Here is a 21,472-nt window from a genome sequence, read left to right as displayed (position 1 = left end):
TCAGCAGGCCGGAGTAAGGATAGTATCGTAATTTCAAACGTGCAAACAAATCAATCAAAACTTCAAAGGTGTCGTCTCTATCTTCTTCGCGTCGATCTCTCTCTGCTTGGATATTTTTTTCCAGATCTCTCCCGTGTCAATCTTTGAGATCTGAATATCTCCTGAAGGGAAGGATGTACGGATTCGAGGCGCCACCATGCTGGTCTTCTTACAACGGCGGATTACAACAATCTGTGCCAATGTGAAAACCTAGACGACATCAAAATGCACCTCTCCGCCACCAAATACGGCTCTTACCTCCAGAACGGTGCGTAGGATGGTGATATCTTATGAATATGATTGGTTGACTTTGGGTTTAAAGCTTACGAAATGATTTCAATCCCCATTTTATTTTCAGTGTCATTCATCTTCATGTATGGATCTCAGTAGCTTGATTTCTTCTGCTATTTTGTTTGAAATCTGCACGATTGTTGATTCTAATAGCATCTGAATCTCTGTGATCAATACCTTTGGCTGCAGAACCGTCTGCATACCACCACAATCGTGGAGAAGTGTACGCTCAAGCTTGTGGATGATTACAAGCATATGCTTTGCCAAGCTACTGAGCCTATGTCCACCTTCTTAGAGTACATCAGGTGAGAGTCATTCTTGATCAACAGATTATGGTGCTTCAGTGTTGTTATTGCCCTTTTCAGTTTCTAGTAGTAAGCGTAGTAGTTTCGTTCATATTTAGCTTTGCGTAAAATCCTCTCGATGTGCATCATAGTGTGTAAGGTTTGGTACTTTCGTGAAGCTCCTTTTTTTATAGAGATCGCAGTGAAATTGTTTTGTTAAGAGTAAACATTAGAATCGGTAACAATTCACGCAATTTTAATATTTGTTCCTTATCTTACGAAAACACATATATGAAGTTCAAATATTTAGAAATGCGGCAGAAATTGATGCGCTAATAACATGTATTGTGTTTTGTTATTGACTGGGTAAGAAAAGGAAATGAAATACGCGTGATTGGGAACTTTTGTTCAACTCGGGCTTGTAATCGAATCTGAATCCCCGTTAATCTGGATGAATAAAATTTCAATTTCAAAAAAAAAAAAAAAAAAAAAAAAAAAAAAAAAAAAAAACGCGTGATTCATTATCTCATTAAATGAAATTCTATAATTGTGGGAGAGATAAATTAGGGTAAAATACCATACTAACTCACGAAGTTTGATATGATAACAATTTTGTATTCACACACGCGGTTTGATGTACACACGTTATAAACCATATACCATAGAAAAAATGATTAATGTCAATGGAAATAAAAAAACCATACACCATAGAAAAAATGATTAATGTCAATGGAAATAAAAAAACCCATATACCATAGACCGGGTAGGAAAAGGAATATTTTTAAATTTTCAAAATCTAAAAATAAAAATAATATTTAACATATAAATTTAATAATGTATGCCAAAAATAATTAAACTTAACATAAAAATTGGTTTATATTAAATATTTGGATAGAAAATCAATAGATATTTTAAGTATTTTTGGTATTTTAAGTATCGTTTAGCTATTTTAAACATGTACTATTAACTATTTGCATATATTTCAAAGTATTTTTAACAACTTAAAAACATCTTATATTTTTGTATATTCTTTTAGATATTAAATTTAAAAATAATTAATATATTTAAGCATATAAATCTGGTTCGAATATACTTGGATATCTGAAATATTTTTGTTGGATCAGATTCGGTTCCAGTTCTTAAATTTTGAATCCGTTCGGATATCTAATCAATTTTGGTTAAAGTTCAGTACTACTTTTTCAGATTAAATTTGGTTAGACTTTTTGGATTCGGATTTTCTCAACCCTATATTTTTTATTGTAACAATTTTTAAACGAAAGTGATGATAGTTCATATTTATTTAGGATATGCCTCAATTTTTAAACAAAAACACATTCTACTATATATATGTGGTCTATTTAGTTAATCATTAAAAATGGTTCTAAACCCATTTAAGGAAAACGTTGGGCTGGACTAAAAAACGTTACTATTTCAGATTGTAAAAATTGGCACTTTCAATTTATTCTATGTTGGTGTTGTGGCGAAGAAAAAGGGGAATAGGGTTAGGAAATAAATTATGTTGTGAAATCCATGTTCTCGCTAGGTAATTTTAAACGGTTCTAAATAAATATTTGAAACAATCTACATTATAATAGGGCAATTGCATCACTCCTGATGCGACACGTCAGCGATATGTGGGTCCCATTTTTAATGGGTGTGAAAAAGTGTCAAGCCTGTGACCCGAACCCGGGTTATTGAGATCTAAACAACAACATTTATACCACTGAGGTAAAGGATTCTTTGTACATTGATGGCTGAAACAAATATATATTTATGAAGGTCGGAAACCTTTGCTTCTTCGGTTTTCTCTGTGGGACCCACACTTATTTATTTTATCTAATGATTTAATAAATACTTTATAACTCACGTTTTGAAATGAGATTCGTTAAAAAAAAGCCCAATAAACCTCTTTGGTGTGTAAGCGTTCTCTTCAATGGAAGTTTAGGGCTTTCAATTTTTAATCATCGGTTCATGACTCATCTAAGAAACACAGATTGACTCTTTGGTTTCATGAATCAGTTTTTCTTCTTTAGTCTCTATCTCTCTCCATCTTTAATAAATTCATCATCAGTTCTTTTATTTTGCCTGATAAATCATGATTGTGTGGTTTTAATTTTCTTTGGTCATCCTTAGCTTGCACCCTTAGATCTAACCAAGAAGAAGAAGAAGACATTTGTCGTTTAGGATGCCATCGAGGACTCAGCTGAGTCACACGGGAGACATACTATCTGTTGCCTGATTGTTCAAGAAGAGTTTATGTGCTGTGAAACATATTTGTTTCCTTTCATCAGTTGCTTTGTTTAATCTTTTTTCCTGCAAATAATGATGGCTTTGACAGTTCATTCACGGGAGCCAAGAAGTAAAAGACGAAGAAGCCAATGAGTGTTTGACATTTTCTGTCTTCCTGAGTTTTTTTTTCCATTCATTAAACTTTGATTTTGAAGATTATGTGCCTCACATTGTTATTATTTTGATGGTTGTTAGGTTGAATGAAGATCATTGAATAAAGAAAATGTCGATGCTCCTGAAGATTTAGAGGGTACTTTATATTTCTTTCTCTGATAATTCTAGCGGCATAAATTTGAACCTTACAGAGGGTATATTGCAGAGCATCCTAATGATGAGGAAGAGGTGGAGGGAATTGATCTGCACCATCAATGTTACATGTGGGAGGGAAATGACATGGATTACTTATACGATGAGGTAAGCATATCATTAGATGGTTTGGGGTCCATCTTTGAGAGCCGTCGATTGTAAGTGTCTATCGTTTTGAAGTTGTACGACACTAAGATGTAAAGAATTACTAATCACGATTACCGTACTAGCAGAGTTCTTTTGCACAGCTATTGTCAATGGAATTATCACTGAAAATTGATGGTGTTATATTTCATGTTCCAAATGCTAACGCAAGCTCTAATGTTGACTCTCAGCTTTAACATGCCAAAATCACAATGCAGTGGGTGTTGTAGGGTAATTCAGTAGGCACAAATATTCACTTGAAAAAATTTTTAAACTGTATTTATGCATCAAACTTATCATCCGTAACATAATAATATGTTTTTTATGTGCTAGGAACCGTTTGTAAATACATGTCTCGGATGTATATGACTGCTTAGTTTGTTGCTTTTGACAGTGAAATCACTAAGCTTGCAATGTGTCAAGACAACAAAAGCATCTCAACTGATGGTTAGCTTTACAATTTCGTTGGTTTCTTTTTCCTATTATGTTGGATGAATTATTTTAGCTAACAAATATCGCAACAGAGCGCTGACAATAACTATAATAGATTTATATATACATTTAGAATTGGAAGTTTGGTGAGAACAGGAACAAGTACTTCTGTCATGCTAGTGGACATTTATACGCCATTTCAAGAGAATTGATTTATTATATTTCCCATAATCAGAAAGATTTTAACTGTTTTGTATACTTTGCATTCATACCTCATTCTCCATCTAACTTCTCGGTGCTACTATATAATGATCAAGCCATTTTCTGCACAAATAGGCAAGTGGGGATGTTACGTTGGGTGCTTGGTTTATTGGGCTTGGCTATAAAAAGTCAGTTGTGACTCTAAAACTTTTACCTCATTTAACATTGATTCTGGTTCTTGGTAGAATTGCAGATTGTGAATGAAAGGTACAAGCAGGAAATATATGTGTAGCTGCGTTCGACTCGACATGTAGCGGTAATCTGCAGATCCATTGATTCCATTGCGGAGGTTAACATGCAATGTGTTGACCTGGAAATTATTATTTGGAAGCTACATTTCGAGGTATTTCCTCAATATATAATTAGACCATAGACAGAGTTTGATATTTATAATACTCAGTGATCATGGAGTCTGCAGAAAACAGTCATTTTGCATATTCTATATGGAACAAAGAGATATGTCATTTGTTTGATGATTGTATTATGATAGCTACTAACATAGGAGATGACTAGAGAAAGAGAAATGAGTATGAAACTCTTATATGGGTAGCTTTTGTAAACACATTTGGGTTTATTAACAGTTGTGACAAGCGATTATGTTTATAGTAAAAGGAAACCTGCCGCAGCGTCAATAACAAATGCGCCTGTTTTTTGGTTGTTTGGGATTGAAATAGCTTATGGCTTTTCTAAATCAATATAATTGATTTGACTAAAGGTATCTTGGATGACAAAAAGAAGGATTGCAAGTTTAATAACTTCTATTTTAGACTTTAATTTCAACTAAATTATAATCAGTCTTTTATCCATATCATCTTAGTTATAATCGTAAGGATTTATTATAATAAATAAACAGTTTCAACAATATTTAATATGTGATTTAATAAACAAAAGAACATGTAAGTTTTTAGGATCTAAAGAGATTGGAAACAATAGTTAATGAATATGAAAAGAATACGAAGCAGATGATGAAAAATGATTCGAGCAAATTAGTGGCAACACAGAGCTAAGCGAGATAAAAATATCAATTAATAAAGAATGAAAGAAGAATGAGCAGGGTTAAGTTATTACACAAGCCAAAACTAAGACAAATCAAACGACAGAACGTGAAAACAAATGTAAACAAGACAAAGGAGATGGTGAAGATAAAATGCATTGAAAAACTGAATGCTAGATTAGTAAGCAAGAGACAAAAGTAGATTAAAATGTAAATACTCCGCGTCTTGGCGCGGATAACGATCCCTAGTGGTTTATAATATTATAGGAAACAAATTGAGGATTTAGTCAATCAAATTAAATTTAAAAATCGATCAGTGACGATCACATATGCATTTAAAATTTGACCTGATCCAAATTTAGTTTCTATACGATATGTGATTCGGTTTGAATTATCAATGCCATTGCCAAAATCGTCCGTTATAAATAAGTACATATATAACCAAATTAGTGTCATCTTCAAATATTATACATTCCTAATTTGGAATAGTATGACAGCTCATGCAATATGTCAGGCAAGTAATATGTGATTGAAAATTCATATTTGATCTTCCGAAACTTAAATTAAGCTAATTAATGCAACTAATTAACGTAGGAATATATTTAGTTCGCTTAATTTGAATCAGATTCATTTATACTAATCTTTCTCATAATTGTAATATCCTAATAAATCAGCATTGAAAAAAAACTGCCATAAAACGATCCAATATTATATTGCATTGAGAAATATGGCATTGACAAAACATAGTTAACGTGCAAAGGAATTGATCGTTTGATGATATCAAGACATCACATTTTATAATGATATAGACCGGTTTTGAATAATCCGTTTTGATATATTGTGATATCGATTATACCATTTTATAAGCCATTTTATAAACCGGTATATAAAGATCCATTTATTTTTAAAGACATCGTTTTGAAAATAAAACAATACTATTGAAGATCGTTTTGATATATTTCAATTATACCATTTTATATAAACCGGTTATGTATATACTCGTTCGGGTTTCAAAAATATACTATACCGATCCGAACACCCATGATAGCAAATTTAAAGATCCAATCGGTTTCTTAGCAAGACCCATACCATTTTTATCTATGATTTGGACCAAATTCTATTTTAATTTTAATTTCTTATTATAACACCAAACTTCACACCAAAATAAATATTATGTATTTTTTTTCTTTTAAATAATTTAGTTCTTTTAATTATTTGTAATTACTAACTATTATTTTGTTATATTTATATTTTATGTTTAGTTGTTAAAATACTGTAGTTTTATGTTCTCGATGTTATATAAATATTTGTTTTAAATATTTTATATGTTTATTTAAATTTGGTTTTATATGTGTCTGTTTAAGTTGCTGACAAAAAAATAATTAAATTAATAAATAATATTAGTTTAACTATATTATTTAATCATAGTAAAATAAAATTTTTAATGTTTAGTGTTAGGAATAGTGTTAACCAAATTTATACTATTCACAAAACACCGTATTTGGTGAAATGGTAACATTTTTAATCATACTGAAAATTAATTATCAACCAAATTTGATGTTTTTGAATCGAGAAAACAATCATTAAAACCCTGGACTTTCAAATTAAAACAAGAAAAACTCCAATTCCTGTTTGAGCTAAAAAATTCCTCAACTTTTAATTGACCGTTTTAATTCTTAGATAGTCATTTGTTAAACTCATTAAAAACTAAACGTCTGTTAACTCTCTAACAACGCCGTTTTAAAAACTGATTAAAAACTTAATAATTATAGGACGTCTCGTCTTGCATAGATAGTAAGCACTTAATCCCTTATCTCACGCGAAACCCAGAAAATCCCAAATATAGTATAGAGATACAATTTGAAATTTCTCGATTCGCGAGAGAAAAGGGATGATTATGATGATGATGATGATTATGGTCGAGATTTTTCAGCATTTTCAACTTAAGATATGACTCAGGTTAGACGTCAACTTGTTCCTTGGCACAAGCTAATTTGGTTTAAGCAAGGTGTACCACGGTTTGCGTTTATCACCTGGTTAGCGGTTAAAGATAGGTTATCTACGGGAGTTAAAATGCGTGCCTGGGGTCAGATTCAGGGTTGTCTATTTTGTGGCGAGCATGAAGAGACTAGAGATCATCTATTTTTGCGTGCCCCTATATCTACACTCTTTGGTTACAAGTATTAGCCACGCTACTGCAGCCCGCTCCATCCCCAGATTGGGATGAGAATGTTCAAACATTTTGACAGGCTCTCATGGCCTGTGAATCTCTATACTCTTGAGACTGTCATTCCAAGTTTTAATATACTACATATGTCGTGAAAGGAATGAGAGAAGACACTCTCAGTAATCCCGGCAAGAGGGTCAACTTGTAATGATCATTGACAAAACTATAAGGCAAAGAATCATGTCTACTAGATATGCAGAGAAGCCGAAGTTGCAGGGTCTACTCTAGTCTTGGTTTGGAGCTCATACTGAGCATAGTTAGGAGGCAGTTTTTAGCTTTATCTCTCATTATTCTTTGGATGTACGTAAATATTATTTTTTCTAAATGATCAATAAATTTAATATTTCATTAAAAACAAAATTGTATGATTACAAAATATGAGAGTTAAAACGACAAATATTTAAAAGTTGAAGATTTTTTGGCTTAAACACAAATTAGAGGCTTTTTTACTTTAATTTGAAAGTGTAGGGTTTTAATAGATTTTTTCTCTTTTGAAATCTCATTGGAGTTGACCGTATTTTATTTTCCTGTACTGAAATATGAATGTATTTATACAAAAGTGAATTCACTTTACATACACAAAAGATGGACACTAACATTTAATAATAGTCAGAAACATTTAAAATTGTGGAAAAACACCAAACAAAACTTAAAATTCATAAGATTAATGATACTTAAAATACATATTTTGGTTTTTGATTTAGAAATTATGAATTTTGGTCCAGAATATTTTGGTAATTTAAAAAGAAATATTAGCAAAAATAAAACAAAACAAGAACTTCAGGAAAATTCCAATTCAAAGCCAGAAATAAATGAAAATAAAGAACATGAACAAACACAAAACGCGAACGCACATACACACACACATACGAGAAGATGTCTAAATGTTTGATCAAACACGTCTTTTTTAAACAACTATAATTCATTTCTTTTTGCTTTTGAACACCTAACAATTATAGTTCTTGTTTCATATAATACGATGGCATCCTGTAGACGGTCAACGGGTGAATATCATCTCAATCTTCAATCAGAAACAAGCTTCCAACAGAAAGCAACAGCAGAGCATAGCCAAACTGTAACACAAACATACATATAAGTTACATTCGCTAGCAAACATATTTACTTTAGATGGTTGCACTAGACGAGCGAATCAGATCTATTTCTTCATGAAAACGGTCCACGTTTCTGGCCAAAGTTTATGAATGGTGTACAAAAAGTGGTAGTGAAAAAATTCGGTTGCAAAGCCATATTATAAAAAGCAAAAAGAGAGAGAGAGAGTCAACGCACCATCCTTCGACAAATCCCGAGTCTTTCTTCTTCTTTTGTGGAGCCTGACCATATTGGGGTGGTGGAGGACCCTGATAAGGATACTGCGGCGGAGGACCTTGAGGATATTGCGGCGGAGGATACCCTTGTGCTGGATATGCCTGACCGTATCCCTGAGGTGGTGGAGGATAACCTGCCGGAGGATATCCCGGTGGTGGATATCCTTCCTTTGGAGGATACCCTATATGCATAACAACCACAACATTAGAATTTAAGAAGCAAAAATAAAAAGATAAGAAGAGAATTGTAACAAGGGGAATTACCTTGAGGAGGAGGAGCACCAACGGGGTGTTGTTGATCTTGATACATCTTCTTCTCTGATATCCTCTTGTCTGAGGTGTCTCCCCTTCTTTATATCAAAATCTCTGCTTGTCTTCGCTGTGAAATGGTATAAAAATAGGGTTATTGATGATAATGATGATACTAAAGGAGGTGTAGGAGACAAAAGACATGTTCTCTCATGTACTAATCTTAGATCATTAACTAAAAAAATATTACAAGTGACAGGACGACCAACTCACTTTGTGGAATAATTCAAATTAAAAGGCTATAGAAATTTCACCCATTAGCAAAATATGACTTTTCCATCGTAATTATATCACACATCATCTTCCATTATTCAAGTTAGTACAAATATATATTAATCTTCACATAATTGATGACTACACATATGGAGAAAAAGCATAATCTTTATTGGTCAAGATCTTCTTTTTTTTTTTTGCCAAAAGCATCATGCAGTCGGAACTGAATTATCTCATATTATATTAATTTTATAAAAAAACAGATCCAGGTCAATTTCTACATATTTTTGTTGATTAACGATGATTCTTTTAGCATTTGTGAAATTAAGGGTTTAAAAGTATTTTTTTTTATCAAAAAGTATATTTTTAACCAAAACAAACTGTTACGACAACTTACTATAGGTATGATTGGTAAATGACGTGCTTTTATTTTTTTGGTGTAGAATTATAGTTGTGATTATTTTTGCTTTTGTTTTAGGTTTTTAATTCTTAAGAATCATTAGTTTTGAGTTGTAGATATTTGTTTTTCCACGGCAAATATATGGGATACATGTTATCAAACCTCTCTGCCACTTGTTATAAGAAGGAGAAAAAGTTACTTTATATATGTAGATTATTAATTTTTATGCATTGTTATTATTTAATCATTTGATAGAAACATGAGCCTTTTAAACGTGACTCATCCTACTATTCACAACAATCTTTCTAATCTACAATTATATCACATCTACGATACGAATATTTCTACGACATAATAAAGATGCAGTTCAACAGATGCATGATTCAGTGTGTATTTTGTATAACTAAATGGTTTTTCAATATTGTTGTAATCTCATCATTCTCATGTACGTTATTGTGAAATATATAATATGAACTTTCAATCTGAATCTTAATTTAACGAGTTATTCTTGGGTTCACCCCCTAGGGTGAACTTTTAAGTTCACCAACCAATAGAAAATTGTCTTTTTAAATATAGTATCTTTTAATTAAGAAAACCAAATAACTTGGCAAATTATATTATTTTTTCAAAATAAAATTTTAAAATAAATAAAAATAATATATAAAAAACGAATTCAAAAAAAAAAATGTTGTCAACAAAACAGTAAACCCTAAACTCTAATACTAAACCCTAAACTCAAATCCTAAACCATAAATCCTTGGGTAAACCCTAAATCCTTGGGTAAACCCCTAAACCCTTGGAAAAAACACTAAACATGTTGTCAACAAAACACTAACCCTAAACTCTAATCCTAAACCCTAAACCCTTGGGAAAACCTTAAACCCTTGGGTAAACCCTAAACCCTTGGGTAAACCCTAAACTCTTAGGTAAACCCTAAACCCTTGGAAAAACACTAAACCACTACAAGAAAACAGCAAGGATTCTGAGGGAAAAAATCGTCGGAATTTCGTCGGAATATCGTTATTCCGACGACATACCGACGAAACAAGTCGTCGGAAATAATTCCTCGGAATTTCTTCTTTCCTCGGAAATTCCTCGGAATTTTCCGACGGAATTCCGAGGAAATAAACTTCCGAGGATCACTAGTTTGTCGGAAAGGTCCTCGGAATATACCGAGGGAGAACTTCGTCGGGATACTTCCTCGGACGTTCATCGATCGATGCGTTTTTAGGCATATATACATCGATCGATAGGAATATACCGAGGGACATATTCCTCGGAATATTCCGAGGAATGTGTCCCTCGGTATATTCCGAGGGATCTGTCCCTCGGAATATTCTGAGGGAAATGTCTCTCACTATATACCGAGGAACCGTTCCCTCGTTATATTACGAGGAAAGGTTTCCCTCGGTATATTCCGAACGTTTTTTTATAAACAGATCGATCGATGGATTTATGTCCAAAAACGCATCGATCGATCGAGTAAAAAATATAATTAATTTCCTCGGAATGTAAAAAATATTAATTTAAAAAAAAAAAAATTCTGAAATTTAAATTCGAAAATATGAAATTAAAATTAAAATTGAAATCATATTAATTAATATTCAAAGTTTCACAAATAAAAATAAAACATTCCGAGTTTTTGGAAAAAAAAAAAAACTACAGGTCTGGCACGTCCGGGAAGACCTCGTTCGGGTACATCCCCTGCATCATCTCCATCATTTGCTGGTTCAGCCTCCTCTGTGCCTCATAGCCCGCCTGTTGAGCCGCCATCTGGGTCTCCAACAAAGATATACGATCATCTTTGTCCTTCAACTGAGCCGTAAGCACTTCTGGATCAACAAAGGGCGGTGGTGCAGAAGAAGGAGGAACCGACCGGGTGCGACGACCCAAACCGACCAAACGTCCCTTCTTCTTTGGAACCGACTGAATAGAAAATAGCCAAATTTACAAATTTAAACCAAGAAATAAATGAATTGAACTTTAAAAAAAAAAGAACTTACGGATTCAACGATTTCGTTGATTCGAAACCGGGACAAGTTGGTCGAAGCCGTCGAAGCGTCATCCTCGGTTTGAAGCTGAGACACTTCGTCTACCACCTGAGTTTGGACCAGGTCGACCACGTCCCTCACAAGACCGTCATCAATCTGGCCGGTCTTCTTGTTGGTATACGCCCTCCTCATTAGGGCGAGATCATCAACCGGCTCGCCATCATTTTCTTCCGCCTTGAAAAAAAACATAAATTAAAGAAACATTAGAAATTAGAAGAAATGCACAATAAATTAAAATTCTGAAACTCAAATAATTGAAGAAAAAACGGTTGAACTTACCATGCGATCTCCCAGAGTGGCAATAGATTGAGCACCCAAGTTATGCTTGTAGATGCCCTTCCCTTTACGGTCGCTCCTGCGGTTGGTGGAGTTGGTGGAAGAAGTTTCTTTCGTCTCTTCTTTATCCCAATGCGCACACAACTCCTTCCAGACCGTGTCGTTCATCGACTTTGGGACCTTTAAATAAAAAAAAAGAAAATAGTTTAATAAATTAAAAAATAGTTTAATAAATTAAAAAATTGTTTAATAAATTAAATCGAACCTTATTGATTTCCCACTTCTTCTTCCACTCGTGGATCTGCTTCCCATAGTTGTCCATTACTTTATGGACGAAGTGGTGATAGATAAAGAGCGTCTCATCGGAATTCCAGTTGAACTCTTGCTGAAAAAAACACAATTAGTAGAAAAATTATATTAAAGATTAAAAATATAAGTAAGAAATTAGAATACTTACCGCAAACTGACGAAACCACAGAACCTGCTTCTCGGTAGGGAAGTGAGTGAAAGTCGGATGTCCACTGTCGAGGGCCGAGTACATCATACGGTTGATCCATGCGATGATCCCGTTCCCGGATCGGTTGAACCTAATAAAAAGAATAAACGGTTAATAATGAATCCAAATTTAAAGAAAAAAATGTTTAATTACCATGTTTGACCCCGTCCATGTGGATACGGAGTGAGATACGGAAGATGGTCACGACCGGGCTGTTGAACCAACTCCGCAACACGCATCACTCCCGGAGGACCCGGAGGAACAGGAGCGGATGCAGCAGCGGGAGCGAGAGGAGCAGGAGCGGGTGCAGCAGAGGGAGATGTATGGTTGGAGCTGTGGGGCGAAGGGGAATCCTGAAAATGGCTGGAATCCCGAGACTGGCTCCCCGTACCACCACGACTACGACGCTGTCGAGGCCGGGTCTGATCATCATGAGACCTGTAAATTAAAAAAATATATTTAATAAATAGAGAAATATATAAATTAATTTTGTTTTTAAAAAAATCCCAAATAATATAGTCACAAAAAAGATTTATATATATTAAAAATATTTAATAAATATATAAAAATAGTTCTAATAAACAAAAAATAGTTTTAATAAATAAAAATAGTTTAATAATTAAAAAAAATAGTTTTAATAATATATATATATATATATATATATATTAAAAATATTTTTAAATCCCAAATAATAGTTTTTAATCACAAAAAAAGTTTTATAGATATTTAAAATGTTTTGTAAAATCCAAAAAATCGAATTTGTATACCAAACTTTTTTTGTAAAATCCAAAAAATCGAATTTATATAGAAAAATCGATTTGTAAAATACAAAAATCGATTTTATATACAAAAATCGATTTTATAAATACAAAAAAAATAAAAAAATTATAAAAAAATTATAAACAAATTCTACATCAATTCAACAAAACAAATTATTCAACCAAATCATAATTCTAAACCTATTATACAACCAAATCACAATCCTAACCAATCACCCTAACAAAAATCTATCAAAACTACACAAAAACCTAACAAATAGAACCTAAGAGAGTGGGATAGGGTCCTTACATGATTTGTGTAAGAGAAGGGGGAGATCGCCAGAGATATCGTCGGATTTCAGGGGGAAATCGCCGGAAAGGAGAGAGGAGTCGCGCAGAGGAAGAAGAGAGAAATGGGGAAGAAGAAGCGGCTCGTGGTTATAAAACCTAGGGTCCGACGAAATTCTAATTTCAATTTTCGCGAAATATTTGCCTGGTAAAATGAAAATATTCCGAGGAAATTCCGACGGATAGTAAAATATTCGTCGGAATTTCCTCGGAATATTCCGAGGAAATACCGAGGAACTAGTGTTTGGGGTTTCAAAACATCAATTTTTTGCCGTATTTCATTTCTTATACAATTGTAATGCATACCATTGAGGATTCTTTGTATAGATGAGCATAAACCATGAAATAACAAATTTCAAAACTAATTGAAAGTATTCCCTTTACCGTTCATTAAAAGGTATAAGTGTTTCTCTTATGTTGTGGGATTTCGTTCATACAATCGGAAAAGTGTTAATTATACGGTAAGGAACAAATATTTGACTTCATAATGAACGTAAGACACTTAATAAGGGTTATATAGGTGTTATTCAAACCGCAAAACGTTGTTTTCGGTTTAAAAACCCTATTTCCTCGGAATTTCCTCGGATTATTCCGAGGGAACTCCGAGGAAACCCTCTTCTTCCTCGGAATTTCCTCGGAATATTCCGAGGAAATTCCGAGGAACTAGTGTTTGGGGTTTCAATACGTCAATTTTTTTTTATAAACGGATCGATCGATGTATATATATCCAAAAACGCATCGATCGATCACTAAGATGGACCGGACCGTAAGAATGTGATCGATCGATGAGATTATCCCATCGATCGATCGAGAATCTCAAGTGTTCCTCGGAATGTCCTCGGAAAATCTTGTAAGTTTTTTTATAAACGGATCGATCGATGGATATATGTCCAAAAACGCATCGATCGATCACTAAGATGCACCGGACCGTAAGAATGTGATCGATCGATGAGATTATCCCATCGATCGATCGAGAATCTCAAGTGTTCCTCGGAATGTCCTCGGAAAATCTTGTAAGTTTTTTTATAAACGGATCGATCGATGGATATATGTCCAAAAACGCATCGATCGATCACTAAGATGCACCGGACCGTAAGAATGTGATCGATCGATGAGATTATCCCATCGATCGATCGAGAATCTCAAATGTTCCTCGGAATGTCCTCGGAAAATCTTGTAAGTTTTTTTATAAACGGATCGATCGATGGATATATGTCCAAAAACGGATCGATCGATCACTAAGATGGACCAAAGCGTAAGAATGTGATCGATCGATCCGTATTTGTTCAAAAACGCATCGATCGATGCGTGTGCGGGAAACAGAATTATAAGGCAAAACCCGACCTTTTTTGGATCTAAACCTCAGAACTCTCATCCCCTCCGATTTCCCCTATAATTCGCCCCCCCCCCTTTCTCTCTCTATAATCATCCGATTTGAACAATTTTGGGCTCTATTCCCCTTGATTTTTCGAGCTCTACCTGATTCCTACACTCGTCTTCACCCTAAGACAGGTATACTCCGCGAATCTCCACATTCTGAAATCTTGTTCTTGAGCAATATTTGGGTTTTGTGAATTTCTTATTTCCTTGATCAAATATGCATGAAACAGATGTTTAAACATGGAACAGAACACAATTGTCTGTGATCAACGAGTTTGGAACACAATTGAGATGATTTAGGGATTGAGAATTTTTTTCAATTTCGTTTTTTTTTATCACAACTCGATTTCGCCTTTCATTTTCATGTTGCTTTGAGTTCTTAATTGATTATAACCATGTTGAGAGAAATGATTCTATTTTGTAGAGAATGAAGCGCACGAAAACATCAGCAAAGAAGAACACACAAGAAGAGGGTTCGTCTCAGCGAGAGACGCAAAGACCAAAGAAGTGGGATAAGTCTGATACGACCCACTACAACAACATGAAGAAGGTAGCCGTTCCGGCTACACAACTAGCATGTCCTGAGACGATGACAATATTGGGAATCAAAGCAGACATTGAAGGGCTGTTCCAGAACATGGGTCTAGGCCAACTATGCAACCTCAAGGAACCCACTTATCCGGAGTTGGTACGCCAGTTCATAGCATCCGCATACGTCAGCCGTCCCGATGATAGCCATCAGGAAGGTTTTCTGGCATTCGTAGTGCAGAAAGTATACTATGAGGTATCTTTCACAGACCTCTGCGGACTATTTGGATTGAGTGCGGGGGAGAGGACATCTGGTCTTTATTGGACTTCAGAGCTGTTGAACTTCTGGGAAACGATTGGCACAGGGGTTTATAGATCTTCTCAGGCAAAGGAGTCACTTATCCGGAGCCCAGTACTGAGATATGCGACACGCCTCATTGGCTCATTGCTATACGGGACAACCACAGCCGCATCAGTCACGCAATGGGAGTTGTGCCTCCTGTACCAAGGTGTGAGGCATTTGCTACCGGCATTTGGAAACTCTACATTCCCACCTGCTACTGCCTTCAACATGGGAGCGGTGCTGGCCGCAAACTTAGCAGGATACAAGGGGAAAGTAACCAAATCCAAGAGCAATGCATGTGGATTTGGTGCAGTGATTACTCGGATCCTTAGACATGTGGGTGTAGACTGCCAGAACCAGCAGGTAGCACTGGACAGATCGAACAACATTGCTTGGAACTACCTGGATGTCATTTCTCTAGTAAGTAAGGAGTTCATAGCTGGTCCCCACTCGAGGATCGATCGGGATGGTCCTTACGTCTACGTATTCCAGGACCGAGCGAAGAAAACACTCTACTGCCACCTGCCTCAGATCGGCCTGACTGCTCTACTTTCAGAGGCTGCAGTTGAGTTCCTACCCCCTGCTACCGCACTAGTAGACAAGCCATCCTTCTTCACGCCAAAATATCAGACCAAAGGCAAGGCCGTGGTTGATGAAGAAGGAGAAGATGAGGCTGCACAAGCCATTCCAGATGATTCACAACCCCATCAGCTACTCCCATCAGACTCCAGCCAGTACAAGCTGCAAGAGCTTCCACCGAACGCCACTTCGCGCCAGCAACAACATTGGAGAGATCAGAGCATAAAGACAAACAACGACATGCTACACAAGATCTGGGCTGCCATTTCACGTATCAGGCCGTGTCGTTGCCAAAAGGATGATGTAGTTCATCGGGACAACTCTCCATCCAGCTCTGGTTCGGGTTCGAGTGGTACACACAGGGTAAGAAAGAGGTCCAAGAGACCCAACGATGCAGGAACATCTGGAGCAGGAGACGAGGAGTAGGAGCTATCACCGGCCAGTATTGCCATTTGATTTCCGACCGCGCTATTTTATTTTCTTTTTTATTCTAACGTTTTATGGTCTTATTTTCTGTTAATTTTGAACTTAGTTTTTTTTTTCTTAATTATGAGTTCGTATTTCTTTTACATGGTTTCTTCGTTTTATTTGGTTGTGTTTTGAGTAGTTTTTAATTCGTATTCAGCTTTGCCTTGCTAGATAAACCAAATAACTAATATCCGAGGAAAGAGGTTATATCAAGTGTTCCTCAGAATTTCCTCGGTATTTCTTAAAAAAAAAAAAAAAAATCAATGGTAGTCTGTTTCCGAGTCATCATCACCAGATGAATCTGAATCTGGATCTTGGTGAAACTCTCCAATCACTGGTTCATCCTCTACGTGAACGACGGCTTCCTCTCCAAAGTCGGTTAAATCGACTACAAGGCCAACTCCAGCTAAATCTTCTGCTGCACTTAAGTTGCCGGATGTGCTTGGTTGTAGTGGGTCTTCCAGCTCAGAACTTCCCTGAACTCGGCCTCTCGGGTTGAGTCTTGTAACAGTAACCCATGGATCATCTCTGTTCCTTACCCGGGGGTACTTGATATAACAAACCTGTAACATTTAAAAAAATTATAAATTAATACACATGATGATGAATCATTCTGAATAATTAACATTTAAATACCTGATCGGCCTGAGAAGCAAGAATGAAAGGATCATAATATTGCAGCTTTCGCCTCGAATTTACTGATGTAACACCAAATGCATCTGTTCTCACACCTCGATCTGGAGTGTTGTCGTGCCAATCACAATAGAAAACAGTACAGCGCAATCCAACCATGCCCAAATACTTGATTTCCAAAATCTCATGTATGTGTCCGTAGTATACATCATCTCCTGATGCAGAACAAACGCCAGCATCATAAGTCGTACTCGAACGTCTCCTCTTCTGAGTTGTGAATGCATATCCTCGAGTACAAAATCTCGGATATGACTTCACAACAAAGTTTGGTCCAACGACCATCTCACGTATCCAATCGTCAAATGTTTCACCTCTGGCCAAACCAGCAGACACCTATTAATAGCACATATATATATATGTTATATCAATAAATGTGAATTAGTATAAATATGTGATAAAATATATTTTAATTTGTTTAAAGCACTCACATAAGTAAACATCCATCCAGTAAATTCTCTCTGCTTCATTTCTTCTAGTTCGTCCTCTGTGGCGTATCTATACTCGAACCGCTTTTCTGCCATGAAAATCCTGTATATGATGACAATAATGTAATTAATTAAGATTTAAATTTCAACTTGTTAAAATAAAAATTTGTAAGCTCATTTATTTACCTCTCATATTGAAGAACGTCTTCGCAGTTGGTGAGCAAATATGTTTGCAAATGACTGCGCTCCTGCTCAGTAAGTCGACGGTCCTTTGGTTTTCCGCTAAGTCGTCCAACGTCTGTGAAAATGTCTGGAACCGTAACATGATATGTTGCCCGTTCGCCTCTATCATCATGCCGAGCAGGTCTTCTGTTTTTGGTCTGAACTTCTGCTGGAAAGTAGTACTCGGCAAAGTTTGAAGTTTCTTCATTGATCATCTGTGCGACTATAGAACCTTCCACCCTACTTAAATTTTTCACCATCTTTTTCAAATGGAACATATACCGCTCATACAGATACATCCATCTATACTGCACAGGACCACCAAGTTCCAATTCTCTTGCCAGGTGAATAACAAGATGCTCCATAACATCAAAAAATGAGGGAGGAAATATCTTCTCAAGGTTGCACTGAATCACGGCTATGTTAGTCTTCAAATTTTCAATACCTTCAAGAGTCACTGATCTCGTGCATAAATCGCGGAAGAAACCACTTATCCCTGCAATTGCTTCATGAACATTTCGTGGTAATAGTTCCTTGAAGGCGAACGGAAGGAGGCGCTGCATCATTACATGGCAATCGTGGCTTTTCAAGCCAGTAAACTTTCCTTCCTTTCTGTCGATACAGTTACGCAAATTTGATGCGTAACCGTCTGGAAATTCCACATCGTTTGAAATCCAATCAAAGAACGCATCTTTTCCCTCTGCATCAAGTCGGTATATGGGAAAAGGAGCCCTACCATTCTCATCAACATGAAGTTCTGAACGAGCACATATATCGACTAAATCCAGTCTTGACTTCAAATTATCCTTTGTTTTACCTTGAACATTAAGGATCGTGTTCATGAGATTGTCAAAAAAGTTCTTCTCAATATGCATGACATCTAAATTATGCCTTAGCAGATGATCCTCCCAGTATGGCAGATCCCAGAAAATACTTTTTTTGTGCCAGTTATGTAGTTCTCCAACAGCATCTACCGGAAAACGCTCATGTCCACCGACGTCTGGCGTCCTTTCTGCACCAAAATCTCTTAGTTGTATCTTCAAATCTTTCCCACAAATTTCCGGAGGTGGACTGTCAAACACCCTCTTGTTCTTCGTAAACAAATTCCTACTCCTACGATATGGATGATCAGGTGGTAGGAATCTCCTGTGACAGTCAAACCAACACGTTTTCCTTCCGTGTTTTAGTTGGAAAGCATCAGTGTTATCTTGACAATATGGACATGATAGCCTTCCATGCGTTGTCCATCCAGACAACATACCATATGCTGGAAAATCACTTATTGTCCACATTAGTACTGCCCGCATTTGAAAGTTTTCTTTACACGAAACATCGTATGTTTCAGCACCTTGAGCCCATAGTTGTTGCAACTCATATATTAGTGGCTGAAGAAACACATCAAGTGATCTCTTAGGATGCTCTGGTCCGGGAACGAGAATCGAGAGAAACAAAAACTCTCGTCGCAAGCACAAGTTTGGGGGTAGGTTGTATGGTGTAAGAATGACGGGCCATAGAGAATACTGTCTTCCACTCTTGCCAAACGGACTGAAACCATCAGTACATAATCCAAGGTAGACATTTCTTCTCTCATACGCAAAGTCGGGATACTTTGATTGGAAATGCTTCCACGCTTTTGCATCTGAAGGATGTCTGATCTCACCATCTGTTGAGTGCTCCGCATGCCATCTCATTGGTTGCGCTGTGCGTTCAGACAGATACAACCTCTGCAACCTTTCCGTCAAAGGTAAATACCACATCCTTTTATATGGCACTGGAACTCTTCCACTCGTATCTTTATAACGAGGCTTTCCACAAAATTTGCATGTAACCCGCTGTTCATCCGCCCTCCAATAAATCATGCAGTTGTCGCTGCATACATCTATTACCTGATACGATAAACCAAGACCAGCTACGAGTTTCTGAACCTCGTAGTATGAACCAGGAGCTACATTATCCTCGGGTAGAATACCTTTTACAAAATCAGCAATCGCATCCACACAGTCTTCAGCCAAATTATAATCTGTTTTAATGCCCATCAATCTTGTAGCAGATGATAAAGCTGAATGACCATCTCTGCAACCTTCGTACAATGGTTGCTTTCCAGCATCCAACATATCATAAAATCTCCTAGCTTCTGCATTGGGTAAATCTTCCCCTCTAAAATGATCATTTACCATCTGCTCAGTACCTACACCATAATCTACATCCGTTCTAATTGGTTCTTCTAATCTAACCGCTGGCTGAGGTTCGCTAGTACTACCATGTTCATAATCAGTTTCCCCATGATGATACCAAATTTTGTAACTTCGTGTAAACCCACTCAAATATAGATGAGTCCAAACATCCCACTCTTTAATAACCTTTCTATTTTTACAATTAGAGCAAGGACATCTTAACATACCTGTTTTTTCTTCCGGTTGTCGGTGAACTAACCCCATGAATTCGGTTATACCTCGTTGGTATTCTTCCGTAAGCAATCTCGTGTTCGGATCCAAATGAGGTCGATCGATCCAAGAACGAAAATAATTTGAAGAAGACATATTTTTTATGAATCAAATTCGTGTGTAAATAGAGTAAGAGGGATGATGAAGATATGGAGTGAATGAAGAGGAAGAGGAGTGATTGTATTTATAGTTTAAATCCTGCCGACAGAACAAGGAAATTCCGACGGAATTCCGACGGAAAAGGCTAGTTCGTCGGAATTTCCTCGGAATTTTGTAAAATCCCCCAACGGCTCTCCAACGGCTATAATATTTCCTCGGAATTCAACGGTTTTTTCCGAGGAACCCATTTTCCCTCGGAATTTCCTCGGAATATTCCGACGGATAGATATTTCCTCGGAATTCCGTCGGTATATTCCGAGGAAATTCCGAGGAAACCCAATTTTGTGCTTCCTCGGAATTTCCTCGGAAATTCCTCGGGATATTCCGAGGATTTCATTTTCCGTCGGAATGTCCGTCAGAATACGGATGTTTTCTTGTAGTGAACATTTGGATAAATTCTAAATTATAAATCTTAAACATTAAAGTCTAAATCTTAAAAATAAATATATTTTTTTAAATAATCTTTTTTTAGAACTATTGTTATTTTTATTTATTTAAGTTTTTATTTTTTTATTTTAAAAGCATAATATAATTTGGCAAATTATTTTGTTTCCTTAATTAAAAGATAATATATCTAAAATGACAACTTTATATTGGTTGGTGAACCCAAAGGTTCACCCTAGGGGGTGAACCCAAGAAAAAGTCTAATTTAAATATCTAAAAGCTTAACTAACTAAATATATTATACTTTTAAAAATATCAGATTTTTATTAATTGTTCCAGTATACGTATATTCTTATTCTAAACATGTAAATCACGCTAAACTGGATATTTAGTTTAGATTTCCT

General features: G+C 35.9%; 1 protein-coding gene and 1 long non-coding RNA gene across 11 annotated transcripts; one reads left to right on the top strand and one right to left on the bottom strand.

Moving 5' to 3' along the window:
* The first annotated feature begins 66 nt into the window (after nucleotides 1–66).
* Nucleotides 67–7,806, top strand: LOC106451218. Of its 10 annotated transcripts, none has more exons than XR_007327692.1 (5): nucleotides 67–307; nucleotides 520–3,153; nucleotides 3,223–3,800; nucleotides 4,240–4,389; nucleotides 7,000–7,806. It is a non-coding gene; the product is annotated as an uncharacterized LOC106451218 (long non-coding RNA). The 10 variants fall into 10 exon arrangements; XR_007327691.1 differs by having other exon boundaries at nucleotides 4,232–4,389; XR_007327696.1 differs by lacking the exon at nucleotides 7,000–7,806 and having other exon boundaries at nucleotides 3,223–3,317; nucleotides 3,748–3,800; nucleotides 4,240–4,760.
* Nucleotides 7,807–8,043: 237 nt separating this feature from the next.
* Nucleotides 8,044–9,075, bottom strand: LOC106454756 (protein CYSTEINE-RICH TRANSMEMBRANE MODULE 10). The gene is made up of 3 exons (XM_013896866.3): nucleotides 8,857–9,075; nucleotides 8,555–8,774; nucleotides 8,044–8,340 (listed from the first exon to the last, which is right to left on the bottom strand). The coding sequence occupies exons 1-3, from the start codon at nucleotides 8,900–8,902 to the stop codon at nucleotides 8,295–8,297; spliced, it is 312 nt and encodes a 103-aa protein (XP_013752320.1). The 5' UTR covers nucleotides 8,903–9,075; the 3' UTR covers nucleotides 8,044–8,294.
* Nucleotides 9,076–21,472: the final 12,397 nt, after the last annotated feature.

Source organism: Brassica napus, chromosome C8 (genome assembly GCF_020379485.1).
Source record: "Brassica napus cultivar Da-Ae chromosome C8, Da-Ae, whole genome shotgun sequence".
NCBI classification, from domain to species: Eukaryota; Viridiplantae; Streptophyta; class Magnoliopsida; order Brassicales; family Brassicaceae; genus Brassica; species Brassica napus.
Note: the sequence above shows the minus strand (reverse complement) of the source record. Positions and strands in the feature narration are given on the sequence as shown.